This window comes from Cetorhinus maximus, chromosome 3 (assembly GCF_964194155.1).
Source record: "Cetorhinus maximus chromosome 3, sCetMax3.hap1.1, whole genome shotgun sequence".
Lineage (NCBI taxonomy): Eukaryota > Metazoa > Chordata > Chondrichthyes > Lamniformes > Cetorhinidae > Cetorhinus > Cetorhinus maximus.
Window position 1 is genome coordinate 194,309,757 of NC_135881.1, and position 18,213 is coordinate 194,327,969.

An 18,213-nucleotide genomic window follows, 5' to 3' on the forward strand; every position below is an offset into this window, starting at 1 on the left:
CTTTAGTTCTGATGAAGAGTCATTTGGACTCGAAATGTTAACTGTGTTCCTCTCCGCAGATGCTGTCAGACCTGCTGAGTTTTTCCAGGTATTTTCGTTTTTGCCCTAGATTTCCAGCATCTGCAGTATTTTGCTTTTATCGGGATGTTATGATTACTAGCACTTTCGAAAAGTAAGGTCCTTCATTCAACCAAAAATGTTTTCAGAATCTCAATTGCCCTAGAGTATTTAACCAAATTGGGCTGCATTGCACCATATGAATGACCACATTTGAAGTGTAAAGTATTGCACCTTTACAAGTGTTATGAATGAAGCATAGTCTGGGGTAAATAAAGCTGCTTTAAGGTTGCAATTACAACAGCCGCCCTCCTGATATTCCCGCCCTCTGAAGGTTCAGTCTCCAGAGTGAGAGATTCAGATTCAGGTGAGCAACTCGCCAGATCTGGAACGAGGAGAATTAGAAACTGGTTTCTCTCGCGGGCCGGGCGATGTGTTTTGTTTGCTGGTTTAATCATTAATCTGAAGCTTGAACTCTGTGGAGCAGCTTTTGGTTCTTTGTGAAGTTTTGCAGGCGGCAAGTTCCTTTTCATTTTAATCAGAGACTTTCTTTCGTCCTAATGGTAGCTTCGCCAGTCGTTTTGCTGTAGCTGCAACGAGAAGCTCGGTCAACCTGAATAACCAGTTAGTTACCCTCTGCTTACCTGCCTGGTTTCGGTTTGCAAACAAGGCGCTGCTGATGAAAGGTGCGGACTTTATCTCGGTTTGAGCAGAGGTCGGATCATTTTCTTTTGCTTATTTGTCTTTTCCTTCTTTTATCTTCACTTTCTTTTATACATACACACACACACATACAAACATACATACACACACACATATATATACACATATATACATACATACGTATATAATACACATATATAAATATTTGAGACCTTGTTTGGGGTGAACAGTAGGGTGATGTGGCCTGGAGATTGTTTTATGAGTCTCCCCCTAGCACAGGTAGGACGGGCCGAATGGCTCCCACCCGCGCTGCTGCCTATCACCTGGAAGCGGCAGAGAGCGCCGCCCGTGCCCCAAATGCGAACCCCGCTGCTTCTCCCAGGTGTCGGGTCCGATTTGTTCTCTTAATTTACTCTTTACCTGTTTGTCTGCACACCTGAGGATTGGGGTGGCCCAGTTCGGCGCCCCCACTAAACCCCCGCCCTTCATTTAACACCCCCCCCCACCCCCTCACCTCACCTCACCTCAGTCTAAGGCCAACGTTTACTGCGTCAAAGTCCGCAGATGGTTGTTTTCCTTTCGACTGTATGGTGGCTAATTGGGAACAGCCAAGGGAAAATTTCTTCCTTTTGATTGAGTGCCAGGCTCTGTGGACGTTTTAAAGTTGACCTGGTGCCCCATCCTTTTCTACCACGACTGTTCTTTGTTAAGAAATGGGAGACTTTGTTAAGAAATGGGAGAATGCCCTAGGCAAGGAGCATCAGCTAAAGAATGTACCTGCAGGGTGTTGTCAAATAACATAGTAGCACTGTAGTAGCATTGTCTATACTAAGATTAGCTTCTCCTGCCTGGTATCTCTGTTATTTCCTGAAAAAAAATAGTTTCATCTACTAGTCAATTATGGCACAAATAAATCTGGGTATTTTGCAAAAGGATTTAATTGTTTTTACCTGTTGTTTGTTTTGTTTTGGCATGTTTCAGCTTGTCCTGCACCTGCTGAACTTGCAAATTGAAATAAGAAACTACGAATAACAGGCCTAATGTTCTTTGAAAGGGAGAGTACATTTTGGATTATAGTATTTGAAGTGCTCGCATTTTCCAACCATCACTCAAATACAATTATTCTGTGTGAAGTCTTAAAGATTACTGTTTGTGATAGTTCAGAATCCTTGATCGCACTTTCAACAGGAGCATTTTATATGGCGCCAAAATCTGTAATGGAATTTAAAGGAAATCGTTGCTTCTGCAGAATATTTACACCACAGAAGGATTTGGCTGATTGTGTCTGTGCCGTCCAGTCTGATTCCGGCTTTCCAGCTCTCTGTAGGCTACAGCACATGCATTTCCAAGTATTTTTTTTAAAATGCGAACCATTTGGTGACATGTTTTTTAAAATGATTTTAAAATTGCCATCCTTGTTTTCTAATTCCCACCGCCCCTCCCTCCCCCATGGCCTCGCCTATCTCTATCGCCGAATCTACTCCAGCCCCACAACCTTCCTAGGCATCTGCACTCCTCTAATTCTGGCCTCTTGTGCATCCCTGATTTTAATCACCCCACAGTTGATGCCCCCACCTTCAGTTACCTAGGCCCTAAGGTCTGGAATTCCCTCCCTAAATCTCTCTGCCTCACCTTCCTCCTTAAAGAGCCTCCTTGAAACCCACCTCTTTGACCAAACTTTTGGTCATCTGACCTGATATCTCCTTATGAGGCTCAGTGTCATACTTTATTTTATAATGCTTCTCTGAAACACCTTGGAACATTTTATTATGTCAATGGTGCTATATTAACATAAATTGCTGTCGTGCTCTGTTTACCGCAACATGATGTACTGAAAAGCATTTTCCCCCTAATTTAATTAGAAGGAATCTCATTTTAACTCTTTCCCACAGCATTTAGAATTCTGACATTTTCTGTCGGGAAGTCACCGCAGAGCTGTTTAGCTGAGAGTGTGTGTTGCTGTTGTAGTGGTGGGATTAACACCTTTTTCCCATTCTCAGTATCATTTCAGAGTAGTCATCCATGTTGCAGTCCAGTACCAGTCAAGTATCATGTCATAAAGCCTCTTAACATTCTGCCTGTATCAATGTTAATTCAAGCTCTGTTCATTTGAGTGATGCGACTATTGAAAATGAAATCCTCTTTCTCTTGCTGGACTTCATCTTTATTGTGTAGGCAGTATGTTTACTCATAATGTAGAACTACAGATTTCACTGAACATTGTTTCTTGTACTTGATAATAATTATCAATTGTATGTTGACCACTCTTTGTGAATGGAGATTACTGTATAGATTACAGTCTTGTACATAGTTTGCAGGTATTACATTTGTCACCATGTCAAATGACCTATTTAATGAAAAACATTTTATTAATAAAATGGGAATGAAGATATTTTTATGGCAGACTGTGCAAAGTTCCTTTGCCACATGTAGAATATGGAGATGTATTTGGCATATTGTAAATGCTCCGGTTGTATGCCTGAAGGATGAACAGTTAACAATTTTTGGAACATGTTTCACTAGTAATGTTTTGTGCTCATCTTTCTGTACCAATTATTAAAAGGTTTAAGATCTTATTTAAAAATACGATTGCTCCTGTTCTCACAGTTTTTGAGAGGGAACAAAAAGATTCACAAGAAAGTTCCTCAGGCCTGGAACCATTCAGTTCTGTGGATAGGTTGGAGAAGCTGGGACTGTTCCACTTGGAAAAGGGAAAATTGAGAGGAGATTTGATAGATTTGATATTCAAAATCATGAAGGGTCTGGACAGGGTAGATAGGGAGAAAAAACTGTTCCCACTGGCAGGAACCAGAGGGCATCGATTTTTAAGATGATTGGCAAAAGAAACAACGGCAACATGAGGAAACTTGTAGCAAGTGGTTTGGATCTGGAGTGCACTGCCTGAGAGTGTGGGGGAGGTAGATTCATTTGATGCTTTCAAAAAAGAATTGCATAAGCATGTGTAGAGCAAATATTGTCAGGGCTACAGAGTAAGGACAGGGTAATGGGATTAGCTAAATTGCTCTTGCAGAGAGTCAGCATGGACATGATGGGCCGAATTGCCTCCTTATGTGCTGTAACCATTCTATGACTCTATTCTATAAATGTACTTTCATCTTCAGATTTGATGTAGACCTGGGAACAAATGAAGCAGAGAAATGTCTGATGCAAATAAACTTCCGAGAAGTTCTGACAGAAACCGTCCCTCTAATAGACTTCATCGAGAAAGAAGACATCAAGATCGTTCTGGTGCTGAGAGTAACCATTCTGGTAGACGTAGCAGAGAAGATCACAGAGATCCCAGGGAGTCCCATCAAAGCAAACCATATCCTTCTAGGCAATCGTACCCTTCCAGTGAAAGGTATATTCCATTTTATAACTTGTTTTCCATCATATCATTTATATATTCTTTATTTTATCAACCATATAACATTAATTACATTTTTAGTGTGCGAGAATTCAAAGCCACTTTTTCAGATCAGATGAAATGATAAAACTATTGGATTCACATTCAATGCAGTTTTGCATCTTTATATAAAGTACTTTCTTGTTTAGTATAGAATTCTATATGCCATTTTAGTATAGAACTGTATATGCCATTTTCCTGTCCTCATCCTGTGCAGTTTGTATGCAGATACTTTGGAATGAAAAAATAAGTTGAAATACAAGGTGCAGGACATGCAATACAGGTTATCTTTGGCAGGGATTTAAATGCCTTGTGACATTGTGAATTTAAAGGGCATAATCTGTAGCTTCTGACAAGTTTTGGTTGGTGTCAGCTTGACTCAGTAACTAGCCCTTGTCTCCGAGTCAAAAGGTTGTGGGTTCCAGCTCCAGCGTGGCTTTAACCATGTCATCTCAGTTGTTCTCTCAGCCCAGTACAAAGGGAGTGCTGCATTGTCGGAGGGGCTGTCTTTCTGATGAGTTGAAATCTAGGTTCTGTCTGCCTGTTTAGGTGAAGGTAAAAAGAAGAAAAAAATATTTGGTGTCTTGGCTAAGATTTATCCCTCTGCCAACACCACCAAATACAGACCGTCTGATCACTTGTTCATGTACTATTTGTGGGACCTTGCTGTGTGCAAATTGGTCACCATTTTTGCTTATATAAAAATTTTAAAAATTATCTGCTGTTTGTGAAGCCAGTGAATTGTTCAGAAGATGTGAAAGTTATTTTAAGAATGCAAGTTCTGTTCTTGGAGGAGCACTGGAGTTTCCGTCATCAAAAACTTTATTGGGTAAAGATCCTAGTGCAGTATATCTGATCTCGAGATTTTTCCTCTTTGGAGGATTTAATTGACTTGGTTGGCAAACTTTAGGAATTATTTGCTCTCAGTAACCATTGTCAAGTGGTATGTAGAACATGTTTTGATTTATTAAAACAAAATGAATTTTGGCAATTGAAAATTTCAGAAGTGATGCAAGCCATGGCTTTTTTGTACTGTTATGAAAGTTGACCCTCTGTGCATTCAAAAAACTGTCTTTCTCCTTCCTGGTTGGTGTTTTGGAAAGAATGCTGTGTGATCAAATCATTCCAGGGTAACCTCAAAGATCTGCAGCAATTTTTTCAAAGTTGGGTTTTGTCTATTTAAAAAAAAACGTGTATCTGGACCTGTGCATATGCTTACCACACCATGGGCAGGATTTTCTGCCTGTTGGGCGGGCGGGCATGACCCAATCTCCGGCGGACGGGGAGCCGATACCCTGCCGGAGAAGCGGGCCTCGCCGCCATTTTACGCGGGCGGGCCAATTAAGGCCCACCCAGCGTGACGTCTGGCGGGAAGCGCTATGCGATCCCTGTACAGGCCGGGTTGGGGGGGGGGGATTCCCCAAAAGCAAGAGTGCGGTCTTTCGGCATGCGCATGAAAGAGCGCACATCTCCCTGAGGCTAAGTGCTGCCTCAGGGAGATCGCTGACGCTTTTAAAAAGATTAAAAATAGAAAAAAAAATCCCCTAACATGTCCCCCTCATGTGACAATGTCACATGAGATAGGACATGTCCATAAATTACAGTAAAACTTTATTAAACTTTTTAGAACCCTGCATGAAACCTCATCCCGCTGGTGGATGAGGTTTCATGTTTTCTCTATTTGCCGCCGAGGTTCTTGGCCGACCCGCCAACCTTAAGGTTGGACGGGCAGGTCCTTTAATTGTTTCAATGATCCTGTCAATGGCCTCAATTGGCCATTGACAGGTCGGCGGGAGCACATTAAAATGTATAAAGCACACTACAGAGGTGTAGTTTAATAAAATCAGAGTGATATATAAATTACAGCAGCGGAAGATTTTGCTGTGCTCCCGCCTTCCTGAAGATTTAAATGGGGCGGGGTGACGTCGGGGGTTCGCCCCAACATCATCCCGCGTCATTTTATGCGTCGGCGAGCGGGCCCCGCCCCCTGCTTGCCAACAGCAAAATTCTGCCCCATGAGTGTTAGAAGAGGCAGTGATCTAACTGGTCATGGGTCAGGCAAGCCTAACTCACAAAAAGACATTCAAGTGCCTTTCCAAATTGACATAGGATTAAAATATCCTGGGGAAGGAATTGGTCCACCCCAGCTGACGTTTTTTAAAGAAAAAGTAAGAATGAGTTAAAAGTGCAGATGAAAGATCAGAAGAAAAAAAGTAAGGTATTTATTGAAGGGGTTTTATAAAAACAAATGATTTAGTGGAATATTGGTATGCCACAACATTGTATGCAGTAATGTAGTGTTACAGACAGGAGGGGGGCTAACGTAAACAGCACTAATTTCTCCTCCATATTTCCCAACTCCTCAGTTTTGGTGCGATCCAATCCCACAGCAAACTCGAAATAGGATGAAGTCAAAGGGTTAGTTTACTTGTGCACACTCAAAATGCGAACAAAGGGTTCACAACACCCCCCTCGTATTCAGATAGTAAAGGGAGGGATAGAGAAAAGGAAAGATTTACAGTACAGAGACCACAGAGAAAAGAAATATTGTTTCAAGTGGATCAAGAGTATCAAGAATCAAAGTCCAATGAGGTATTCGTTCACAGAGGTTGGTGGGTTGAAAACCAATGCTGGCTAATTCACTTTTCTGGTGGCGCTGGCTTCACACGATGAGATAGGCATGCAGAGATGAATTAGGACATGGTACAGAGCTTCCAGCAGAAGCAGGGTAGATGGTGCCAGGTATCTAACCTGGGCCAGAGCTCCTTCAGTGTGGCCTGTTAGTCAGATGTTAAACAGCAGATTGAGCTATTCAGCCCAGCAAAGCAATATTACTTGTTCAACAAGCCAGAGGCCTAGGTCATGTGATTTTTATCTCTCCATCCTTTGTTTAACCAGTGTTTGGAAATTGGCTTTGTGTTCCAGGTTGATAATGTCTCGGCCATTATGGGTTAAAAGGACTGTTTGAGACGTCTCCACGGGCCAGCTTAGGTTATCAAATACAAATGGCCTTGGTGTGGTTCCTTTTGAAGTTGGGCTGTGCAAGTGGTTGTTTGTAGCTCCTCAGAGATAACAAGGTGTGAGTTCCCCTGAAACTGATTTGTGACCTCTTTTATTCAGGGGTCACAAATGGACACAGTTTCAGCCATTTTAAAGGTCTTGTTCAGTGTTAAAAAATTTTAGTAATAGTGATGAGAAATATATATTATAAAAAACCTACAGTGTGAGGTCTTAGTCCTCTCACACCAGAAAGATTTGCTAAATTGGGCTGTTCAGCAATTAAACTCTTCCAGAAGTGCAGTCACAGTGGGTGACTTAAGTCTAATTGTCAATTTTGGATCCGTTATGAATCTTTGCAAACTATTGAAAATTTGATCTGAGTTTAAAATGTTCTGTTTCTGTAGATATGATCCACGAGGAGAGTCTTACTCCAGACCACCTAGTGCTAGATTGCCACCAGCTCAACCCAACAGCCGTCCATCTTCTTCATCACCACCTTATTACAGCTCAGCATCACAAACTAACAACTCTCCAAAAGAATCCTTTGGGACAAAATGTTCATATTTGTGCTCAAGAAGAGGTATGTATAAAGTTACTGACCTTGAGTTAAAAAGAGTGGCAACTTGCTATACCATTTTTAAACTGATATGCAAAATGTTTTTATCTTGGGAATACAGGGAATATGAAGAAGCTTGATGTAGCACAGTTTGCCTTTCTGTGACAGTGGTTTACTGAAAACAGTATTTCCTGTTGGTTAAATATTCAGCTGTATTTCATATTAATTTATTTGCACGTGGATGTTTGTAATACAGCGATTCTATTGGATTTCATATTCAGGTCCACATATTCTGACAATACAAGAGGACCCCTATCTATATTTCCATATTGCAATATTTTGATAAGCAATAAACTGAGTAAAATTCTAAATTCCAATACAGGGTAATTTTTTGCCTGTGATATCACATGGTCGATATTCTTCAACTGTGTATAATTTCTTATTGAAATCTTCTTAATCTTTTACTTCCATGCTGTCCTTATCATTATCCTCTCTGTCTCTGACTGTGATAGGGTTGCCAACTGTAATTAAATGTATCCCTGGAGGTTTCATCACACGACCTTCCCCCATGCTCCAGCCATTAGTCGGCCAGCACATCCATCCTTGTAACACACAGCCTCCCTACGCCAATTGGAAAGATTCATTACCCAATTGGTTGATGCTTGACTGTCAGCCAAACAGCCATCTTTTTCCCATTTTCAATATTTCTATATCTGGTAAAGGGAAATGTTCAAAGAAATTTTCTTTTAAAAACTATAGTTTTTCATGTCCCTATGATTTTTCTCTCCAGAGTTGCTCACAGCAGTGTGCTGGAGATTGACCTTCAATTCCCGGAGACCCCAAGGCAGAATTTAGCCCTTGTCGGGCGAGCTCGGCGGCAGTGGTTGGGGAGCCGACCGCTGCACGAGATCGAGGCCGGAAGGCGATTTCACTTTGGCGGGTCAATTGAGGCCCTCCCAGCGTGAAACGCAAGCGACAACGCTGCCTGTGCGGGCGGGGGGGGGAGGAGGGCAAGCAGGGCGAGTGCAAACTTGGCGCATGCGGAACAGCGCGTGCTTGAGAATCTCCCTGAGGCACACAGCTGCCTCAAGGAGGAGAAGAGTTTTCAAAATAAAACAATTGAAAAATGTTATAAAACACGTCCCCCTCATGTGACTCTGCCACATGAGCAGGGACATGCTATTAATGAAAAGTTTACATTTTAATTTTATTCTTAATTGCTGTTGGAAACCACATCCCGCCTGTGGATGATGTTTCCTAAGAAGTGCAAAGGCCGCTTGGCCTTTTCGCCTGCCCGCCAAACATAAGGTTAGACGGGCAGCGAAAAATGTAAGTTAACTGAGACTTTAATGGCCTTAACTGGCCTTTTAATTGTTGGCTGGAGCACAGCCGTTTCTGGCGCTTGCCTGCCAACCGAAATATCGCAGGACTGTGTGTTGATGTCAGGACGCACACCCAACGCCAACGCGCGTCATTTTATGCTCGAGTGGGTCGGGCACGTGCCCGCCCGCCCGCCGTGGTAAAAATTTTGCCCCAGGTCTGATCTGCAGGGTTGGCAACCCTAGACTTTTTTTTTGGGCACTGATTTGACTTTATAGGATGTTGAGTTTCTCATCTGCAAGAACCTGGTGTTCTATGAGATGCTGCAATGTTTGCACTGCCACTCAGTGGTAGCTTTTTAAAAGAAATGTGGCAGAGACTAGATGCATTCTGGATGAATGCTAATACTCATATTTGCTAATTTGCCTAGGCAGCAGTTTGACAAATCATGAACAGGAATTTGCAAACCGTATCTCCTCGTGACTCTGGTAGATCTGCCACATTTTTCATGGTGCAGTACCACTAATTTTCCTACCCGCACACAAAAAAAACCTACCTACTTCATTTTAGAAACCAATAGCAGTTCTCTTTAGGAAAATGGCAAATGTAATTGTGGGGGGGGAAAAGAAGTTGTTTCTGGCATACGTGATGTAGGTTTTCCTGGTCCCACACACTATCCAGGAGAAGTACACATGGATGAAGTGTTGGATGATTTTGTTGCTGGAGCAGAACAGTGTTGAGATGGTGCATGAGTCGACCACCATACAGAAGGTTCGTGGAACACGTGCCACAGCAAGGCACTGACTCTGCAGGCTGAGGAAGGCCAGAAGCAGGAGAAATAGGTGAGCAGTTGTAGAAAAAGCAGAGGGGTGCAGGAAACCCCTGTGCATCTGAAACTACCCAAGTTCTAAAGAGTCTGAGGACAAGATTGGAGATTCTCAAGTGATGTATTGATTACCTGCCTGCTAGGGAGATAGAATCATTGAATCTTACAGCATAGAAGGAGGTTATTTAGTCCATTGTGTCTGTGATGGCTCTTTGAAAGAGCTCAAATTAGTCCCACCGCCTCCCTCCCCCCACCCCCCTTCAAATTCCCCTTTCGAAGGTTATAATAGAATCTTGGAATAGAGTGACAGCCGTGACACAGTTGGTAGTGGTCTTGCCTCTGAGTCAGAAGGTTCAAGTTTCACTTCTGGGCTTGAGCACAAAAATCTAAGCTGCACTCCAGTGCGGCACTAAGGGAGTACTACACTATTGGAGGTGCCCGTCGTTCAGATGAGACTTTAATCTGAGGTCCTGTCTGTCCACTCAGCAGGATGTAAAATATCCCATGTCACTATTTAGAAAAAGGTCAGGGGAGTTTGTCCTTGTCAATATTTATCCCTCAATCAGCATCAGTTTAAAAAAAAATGGATTATTTGGTCATTATCATATTGTTGTTTGTAGGAGTTTCTGTGTGCAAATTGGCTGCCATGTTTCCTGCATTACAATAGCGATTACACTTCAAGAGTACTTCACTGGTTGTAAAGCACTTTGGGATGTCCTGTGGTTGTGAAAGGTCCAGCTAGGAATAGCATTGCCAACTCTGGTTAGACATATTCCTGGAGGTTTGATCAGGTAGTGTAGTGTTCAATTGTTCAGTTGTTCTGTGTTTGATTGAGAGTCTGGTAACTGATCCATGCTCACTGTGTTTGATTGGTTAAGCTTGGGGGTGGACTCCGAGCTTGTGTAAACGGAGAAGCTGCTAGAAGCTAGAGCTGGGACAAGCATGAGTGCAGAGATTTTGTGATTGCAGAGATATTTTAAAGCTCTTGTAAATAAACCTGCTAAACACTTAGAAACTAGTGTCATCTCTGCATTGCTCTGACACATATACAACATTTGGCATTTGCAAACAGTACTGTATTTACTTTAAAAGAATGAAAGACTTGCAGTTATATTGTGCATTTCACAAGCACCGGATGTCTTGAAGCGCTTTACAGCCAATGATGTATGTTTGAAGTGTAACGTAGGAAACATGGCAGCCAATTTATGCACAGCAAGCTCCCACAAACAGCAATTTGATATGATCAGATAATCTGGCTCTGTGGTGTTGATTGAGGGATAAATATTGGCCTGGAGAGAACTCCCCTGTTCTTCTACCTTCGCCCAAGCAGGCAGGCTCTTGGTTCAACATCTTATCCGAAAGACAGCACCTTCAGCGATGCAGCACTTCCTCAGTACTGCACTGGAATGTCAATCTTGATTTTTGTCCTCCAACCTGGAATCTTGTCATTCAGGGACAAACATGCTATTAACTGAGCCACTGATGACGCATCTTCGCTTAGTAAGACAGGCAGCCCTCTTGGTTTTGTGTCCTTGCCCATGATTTCTTTCTTAAACCCATACTTAGGTTGGCTTTTTGCTTTTTGCTGCTTTTCGCAATTCTGGAGATCACCACAAGTTTGAGGTAATTTCCCAATCCGGGTGGGCTAGTAAAAAGGAACCTGCAGCTCAGTGTTGGAAGAGGCAGCCAGGCATGTAAAGGGAACTGAATTGCCCAAGGAAGATTTCAAAAATTATTTTAAGGCCTCAAAATGTCAGAGCTGGATTAGGAATTCTTGGGGCATGAATAAAACAGTCAGTCACTGGAGTAGTAGAGTTCGGAAGGAGGACCTGAGGCTTGGTCGAAGAGGGAGGTTTTGAATGTGGGGAGAGAAAGCTGAAAGTGCATTGACTTTAAATCATTTCAAAATTTGCTGTAATTTTCACTGTATTTCTAAAACTTTGCTGCTAAACTACTGTGGGTCTGTTTGTTTGGTTGTTCCCTCTAAACCTCATCCAGTGGGGAAGGTTTGATTTGCTGTGCTTCATGTTCTTGTTCTATATGAACATAGAGGTCAGCTCTGAGTCAGTTGGTAACATTCCATCCTCTGAGACACAAGAAGCCTGGGCTCAAGTCCTACTTCAGGTCTTGAACACGAAAATCAAGGCTGACACACCAGTGCAGTACTGAGGCAGTGCTGCACTGTCGGAACTGCTATTTTTCGGATGAATCATCAAATCCAGACGCCATCTGTTTGCTCTGGTCATGAAGAAAAACCCCTATGGTGCTAGTTCAAAGAGGAGCAGGAGAATTATTCCTGGTGTCCTTGTCAACATTTATTCCTCCAATCAACATCACAAAAACAGAGTATCATATTGCTGTTTATGGAAATTTGCTGTGCACATATTGGCTTCCACATTTCCTACATTACACTTCAAAAGTACTTCATTGGCTGTGAACCGCTTTGAGATGTCCGGCGGTTGTGAAAAACGCTAAATAAATGCAAGTCCTTTACTTCACACCCACTGATCATTGCTTTCTCTCAAGATGCCATGTTTGGAGGGTAGGGTGGACAGAGCATTCTGGGAGTTGTAGTTCTGCACTCTCAGAGGCTTAACCACCATCGCAGGGTAAAAGCCTGTGAAGAACTCCACCTCCCAGGGTACTGATGCTTGCAGATGCTGAAGCGTCAGTTAGAAACCCTACAGACGTGAACTACAAATTCTACTTTCCTACTATCTCTTGGGTTGCTTGCAGCAGTGCCCAAAAAATTAATTTAAGAACAGAAAATGCTGCCAGTGGTCAGCAGGTCAGGGAGTATCTGTGGAGAAAGAAACAGAGTTAATGCTTCAGGTCAATGGCTTTTTTTTTGAACTGGAAAAGTTAGAGATGTGTTGGGCTTTAAGCAAATACAGAATCAGGGGAAGGAGAAAGGACAAAATGGAAGCTCTGTGATAGGATGGAAGGCAGGAGAGATTAAATAACAAAGGGATGATGGTACAATGCAAAACGATAATGGTAATGGGGCAAGAAAGATGAGTAATGTACAGCTGTTGTCTGAAAAACTGGGGGCAGAGGTTATGACCTGAAATTTTTGAACTCATTGTCGAGGTCAGAAAGGTGTCTAATCGAAAGATGCAGTGCTGTTCCTCGAGTTTGCATTGAGCCTTGGGGGTTGGTTAGCTAAGCTGGCTGAACGCTGGTCTGTGATGCAGAGTGATGCCAACAGTGTGGGCTCATCCATGAAGGCCCCACCTTCTCAACCTTGCCCCTTGCCTGAGGTGTGGTGACCCTCATGTTAAACTCACCGTCACAGTCGTTTCTCTCTCTCTAATGAGAGAGCAGCCTGTGGTCCTCTGGGACTAGGTTGACTTTCATACATTAAGCTTGCTGTTGTTTCCAAAATGAACAGGATCATCTAGACAGTTCCAGCAGCGAGGCTTCAACGCTCCATTATCCAGAAGCAAAATGGCATGACAATTATTTATTTGGCTTGAATACGTCAACTAGCCCTCTTGCTAGAGAAATTAATCCTCTGAAAGTGAAATTTAATTCCAATAATGTTTGAGTATAAATCACACCAAGCTCCTTCTGTGGTGAAATCGTCAAAAATCTTACAATGTGACATTTTGGTAGTGTGTCTTATATTTTCTAGCAGTTTACAGAGAGATCCACTTTATCCTACTGTATAACTGGTGGTGGTGGTGGAGGTGGAGGTGGTGGTGGTGGTGATGGTGACGGTGTGTTATAGTTGACTCGGGGAGTCCATGTTGGGAGTGTAAGTTTGTGCGGCAACATAGACTTTTACCTGCATGCCGTAGTCTGAAGCTAAGGGTAGTGATGGTAGAGGCTGCAACTCTTTCCATCACATGGCTGACCAGGAATCTCTCCCCTTCTTCCTGCCATTGGCGTGTGTTGGAAGGATTTGCAGATTGCTACTCAACCGGTTTGGCTGTGTTATGAATGCACCTTCCTTGGACGTCAAGCCCTGGAATGGGACGCGAACCTGGAGCTTCGGGCTCAGAGGAAAGTTGGCTACCCACTGCGCCAAAAGGCCTTGGCTGGCATTTTCCGGCCATGCTTGCCACCGGGGATCTTCCGGTCCCGCTGAAAGTCAATGGACTTTTGGCTCCTGCCATGGAGAGGCCGGAAAATCCCGGCCCTTGTAGGTCCTGTAGCACATCGTTGCAGACGTGGCACCTTTCAGATTTAGGGGAAGTTCAAAAAGTATTAGCTACAAATAAAATAGTACAAATAAACTGCATGTGAACAAAGAAGAAATGTAGCTCATTTTTTGTTGTTGTTGTGGAGTAATTGACTTTGGAGTTTCTGTTGGACTGTTTCCATATCTGCCCTTAGGAAACTATAGTAACCAAACCAGTTTTAACCAGCCTAGTTTCAGGAAAGAGCTATTGAGCCACACCCATTCAAGCATTTTTCAGTGATGCATAGTAGCTGTCACTGTATTGAAACCTATGTTGTATATTTGACTATTGAACCCACAGCTATATAGAGCCTATTACGTTATAGCATATGCATGTGATGTTGTGATATGTTTTTCTGTCCATGCTCTGTAGCAATAAACAGTAGATGTGTCTGGACTTTTGAGGTCTAGTTTTGTAGAGTTTGGGAATTTCAGTTAAGAGAGGACTAACCAGAAACAAAATGTTCTTTGTTATGTAACAAGGTGTTCTGTAACACGACCGATTATTTTAGCCTCCTGATCCAGCATTGGTTGAATGATCCTAATTGCATTCCAGACTCATAGTGGAATTGCTCAACACTGTGCAGGCAGCCTCTACAATAGCAGTGAAAGCTCAAACTACCAGCCTGTCGTCCATTTCACCACCACATGATGATGTCTGGTGTACTTACAGAGCTGGAGAACAGGTGGTCAACTATACTACAGCAATATTTAAATAATTTGAAAGAAAATCAGACTACTTAGTAACAATTAGCCAGTACTGTGTGTTACTCGAGTATCACTATTTAATCTTAGTGCTAGCAATCTTCTAAATCCACTTGAGATTTGTGTGCAAGTGAATAAGCTTGTTAAGATTCCCAATACTGCAACTATGTTAGAGTTCTTTAAAATCTATTCAGATTTTAAGTCTGAAAGGGTAGTTTTGTGGTTATTATGGACTTGATTTTCCAGACAGGTTTCTCATAAGAAACAGCGAACTTTATTTAAAAGGCTTCAGCAGCAGTTACATGCTTCCACCAAGATCTGCAACTAGACACAAACTCCACCCCTAAAGTTCCCCGTGCTTCAGGCTGATTCGTTCACACTGTCACGTGATACTACACAGTACAATAAGTCTTAAAGCTACAGTGGTTCTTCATGCTGAGGTCTGAATATCTCTTCCATTTGGTATTCAGCGATGTTTTAACTTATGTTTATTGTATTTGTACAATTCATGGCTTCGTTCCAGTCTCCTGGTAGCGTAAGTGGATCAACTGTGCCACTAAGTGTGGTACTAGAAGAGGTGTTTTTGCTCTTGTTTGAATTGCTACCATTACACGTTCATCCTTTGCTGTCACTAGTTGTTGCCTAATCTCATGCAGTAGTGCAGAACTCCAGATTTGCTGACATGCTGGAGGAGGACTGATTTGGGCAAAATTTTCCCCCCATTTGGGGGGGAAAGTGCAGGAGCGGACGTGGGCGGGTGGCCCTCCGATCGGCACCCTCAATTGGGGGTGCCATGCCATTTTTCAAGGGCGGGCCAATTAAGGCCCGCCCAGCGTGACATCCGCACGGAAGCGTTGTGCGCTCCCTGTGCGGGCGGAGGGGGAATGGCAAATGCGGAAGTGCGCTCCGATCTCCCCGAGACTAAGCGCTGCCTCAGGGAGATCGGTTCCCAAAGGGAAAAAGTTTTCCTTTCGAAAATTTAATTAAACATCCATGTTCCCTCATGTGACAATGTCACATGAGTTGGGACATGGGCATAACTTTTTAAGTAAAAGTTAATCTTAATTTGCTAATTCAGTCATGAAACCTCATCCTGCCCGTGGATGAGGTTTCATGCGTTTTCAGGTGGAGCTCCCGACCTGCCCGCCGACCTTAAGGTTGGACGGGCAAGTCCACTAATTGCTTTAATTGCTTTTCGAATGGCCTCAAGAGGCCGTTGACAGGTCGGCGGGCGCACAGCTGACTTGGCTGCACCCCCCGCCGACCTGAAAATGCAAGTGACACGGGATGGTGTCGGGAGTTCCGCCCGACATCATCCAGAATCATCTGATGCGTTGGTGAGCGGGCCCCGCCCCCACTCGCCAACGGGAAAATTCTTGCCATAGCGTTTCTTTTTTTCCAATCTGAACCCTTCATTTTCACTCAGATAAGTAATAAATTGTGAAATTACAAGAACTGCAACGGGTGGTGTTCTAAAAAGTTCAGATACTAGTTTGCTGCCATGATACATGGTGAGAAGAGGAAATAACCTTGTGTGCTCCTCCTTCTATCCATCCTTCTAATTACTGTTAGCTCTGTGCTCAGATATAATTGACACTTTTCATTGTTAAGAATTAGACTTGGGTAACCTATTGGGTAACCTATTGCAGTGCAATGTGACAAAGCTCATGGACGCAACTTAAGTTAACAATTGCGCAGAATATGATCAATTTTTGGTTGTGTTGTCTGTAACACCAGTGAAAAGTCCTTCTGCTTAATAAGTCGTTACTGCTTACTAGACATAGGTTTTTCACACTAGTTTTGTCGTTCGAAGATTTTTAATGGTGCTCTCCAGCTTTCCTAAACTAGAAGTTAGTATAGACTAACAAAGAGACATCAAGGTTTGAGTTCATTGCTTAAATGTTGATTCATAGATCTTACTGCCAAACAGAGAGAATGAGACACAAATGGTATGTGTGGCTAGAACTGTAATTACTGCAAAAGCTGCTGTTTTGTGTGTACTATCTGAGCATTTGTGTGTTTGAGAAGCTGGGGACTGTACTCCTTGGAGAAGATTAAGAGGACATTTCATAGCAGGGTCTGGACAGGATAGATGGGGAGAAAATGTTTCCGTTGGTGAGAGGACTAAGATCCAGAGGACATTGATTTAAAGTAATCGGCAAAAGAAGTACTAGCGACAGGAGGAAAAACTTTTATATGCAGTGAGTGGTTAGAATCTGGAATGCACTGCCTGAATATGTGGTGGAGGTAAATTCAATCATGGCCTTAATTATCTGAAAAGCAAAAATTTGCAGGGCCATGAGGAAAAGGCAGGGAATGGGGCAAGGCGTGATTCTCTTGCTGAGGGCAGGTACAGACACAATGGACCAAATGCCCCCCTCCTGTGCTGTAATGTTTCTATAATGCAGGTCCTATACCCAAAAAGGTCATTGCTTTGAGTGAAGATGTAGTGGAGTTAAATCCTGAAGCTAGAGGGTATTGTCAGAAGATACCCCTGTATGGTGGGATCTTGTTGAGTGGCAGGAAAGAGCGAGGGCAGAGTGAGGTACAAAACAGCATGGAGAAAGTGAAAGTTCACTACATGGGCGGTGGAGACTGCATTCAGAAAGAAAAATCGTGATGTGACATCGCAGGAAAGCAGGTAGACGGTTGAGGAGTATTTTCTATTTCTGTTATGTAAACTAGGGAATTTCAATTTGGGTAAGTAGAAGCCTAATTGAAATGAGAAGAATATAAACACACGAGACATTTGTGAAAATTTATTTAAGAAAATAAGTTAACTAAAACACAAAAATGGATAGGCACATGATGTATTGCAGCTGCAGAATCTGGGGGCTGGTGGATGCCAGTGTGATCCGGTGGATGCCAGTGTGATCCGGTGGATGCCAGTGTGATCCGGTGGATGCCAGTGTGATCCGTGCCAGCCACATCTGCAGTAAGTGTCTGTGGCTTGAGGAACTTCAGCTCAGAGTTAATAAACTGGAGGCCGAGCTTCATTCGCTGCGATGCATCAGGGAGGGGGAAAGTTACCTGGACACTTTGTTCCAGGCGGCAGTCACACCCCTTAGGCTAGGGTTGTCTCATTTGATTCATGGTCAAAGACAGGAGGGTGTGACTGTGAGTGTGGCTGGTATGAGGATTGAGAAGTTAGAAGCGGAGGAGCCTCAGCCTTTATAATTGTCCAACAGGTTCGAGGTTCTTGCAGCTAATATGGACGAGAGTGGATGCTGCAAGATGGATGATCAATCTGACATTGGCACTGTGGTGCAGGAAGCCATTCAAGTGAGGGGAGTAAATAGGAAATATAGCGGTAGTATGGAATAGTATAGTCAGGGGGATAGACACAGTTCTCTACAGCTGAGAGTGTGAGCCTGGACGGCTGTGTTGCACCTCTCCACTGCCCTAATTATAAAACTTGCCAGAAGAAAACTTCCCAGGTGCCAGGATTCTACACATCTGCTCAGGGCTGGAGCGGAACTTACAGTGGGAGGAGGTGG

At 43.1% G+C, this 18,213-nt stretch overlaps 1 protein-coding gene across 5 annotated transcripts in view; it reads left to right on the forward strand.

Annotated features, from left to right (window-relative positions):
* Positions 1–291: 291 nt before the first annotated feature.
* The window catches only part of LOC144679134 (MARVEL domain-containing protein 3-like), a 38,093-nt gene continuing 20,171 nt past the window's right edge, over positions 292–18,213 (forward strand). For 2 of the 5 annotated variants that reach the window (XM_078539489.1, XM_078539485.1), the window contains exons 1-3: positions 437–772; positions 3,843–4,081; positions 7,531–7,706. In XM_078539489.1, the coding sequence (XP_078395615.1) occupies positions 3,879–4,081; positions 7,531–7,706 (379 nt within the window). In that variant the 5' untranslated portion in view covers positions 437–772; positions 3,843–3,878. The other 3 variants (XM_078539487.1, XM_078539486.1, XM_078539488.1) reach the window with 3 other exon arrangements.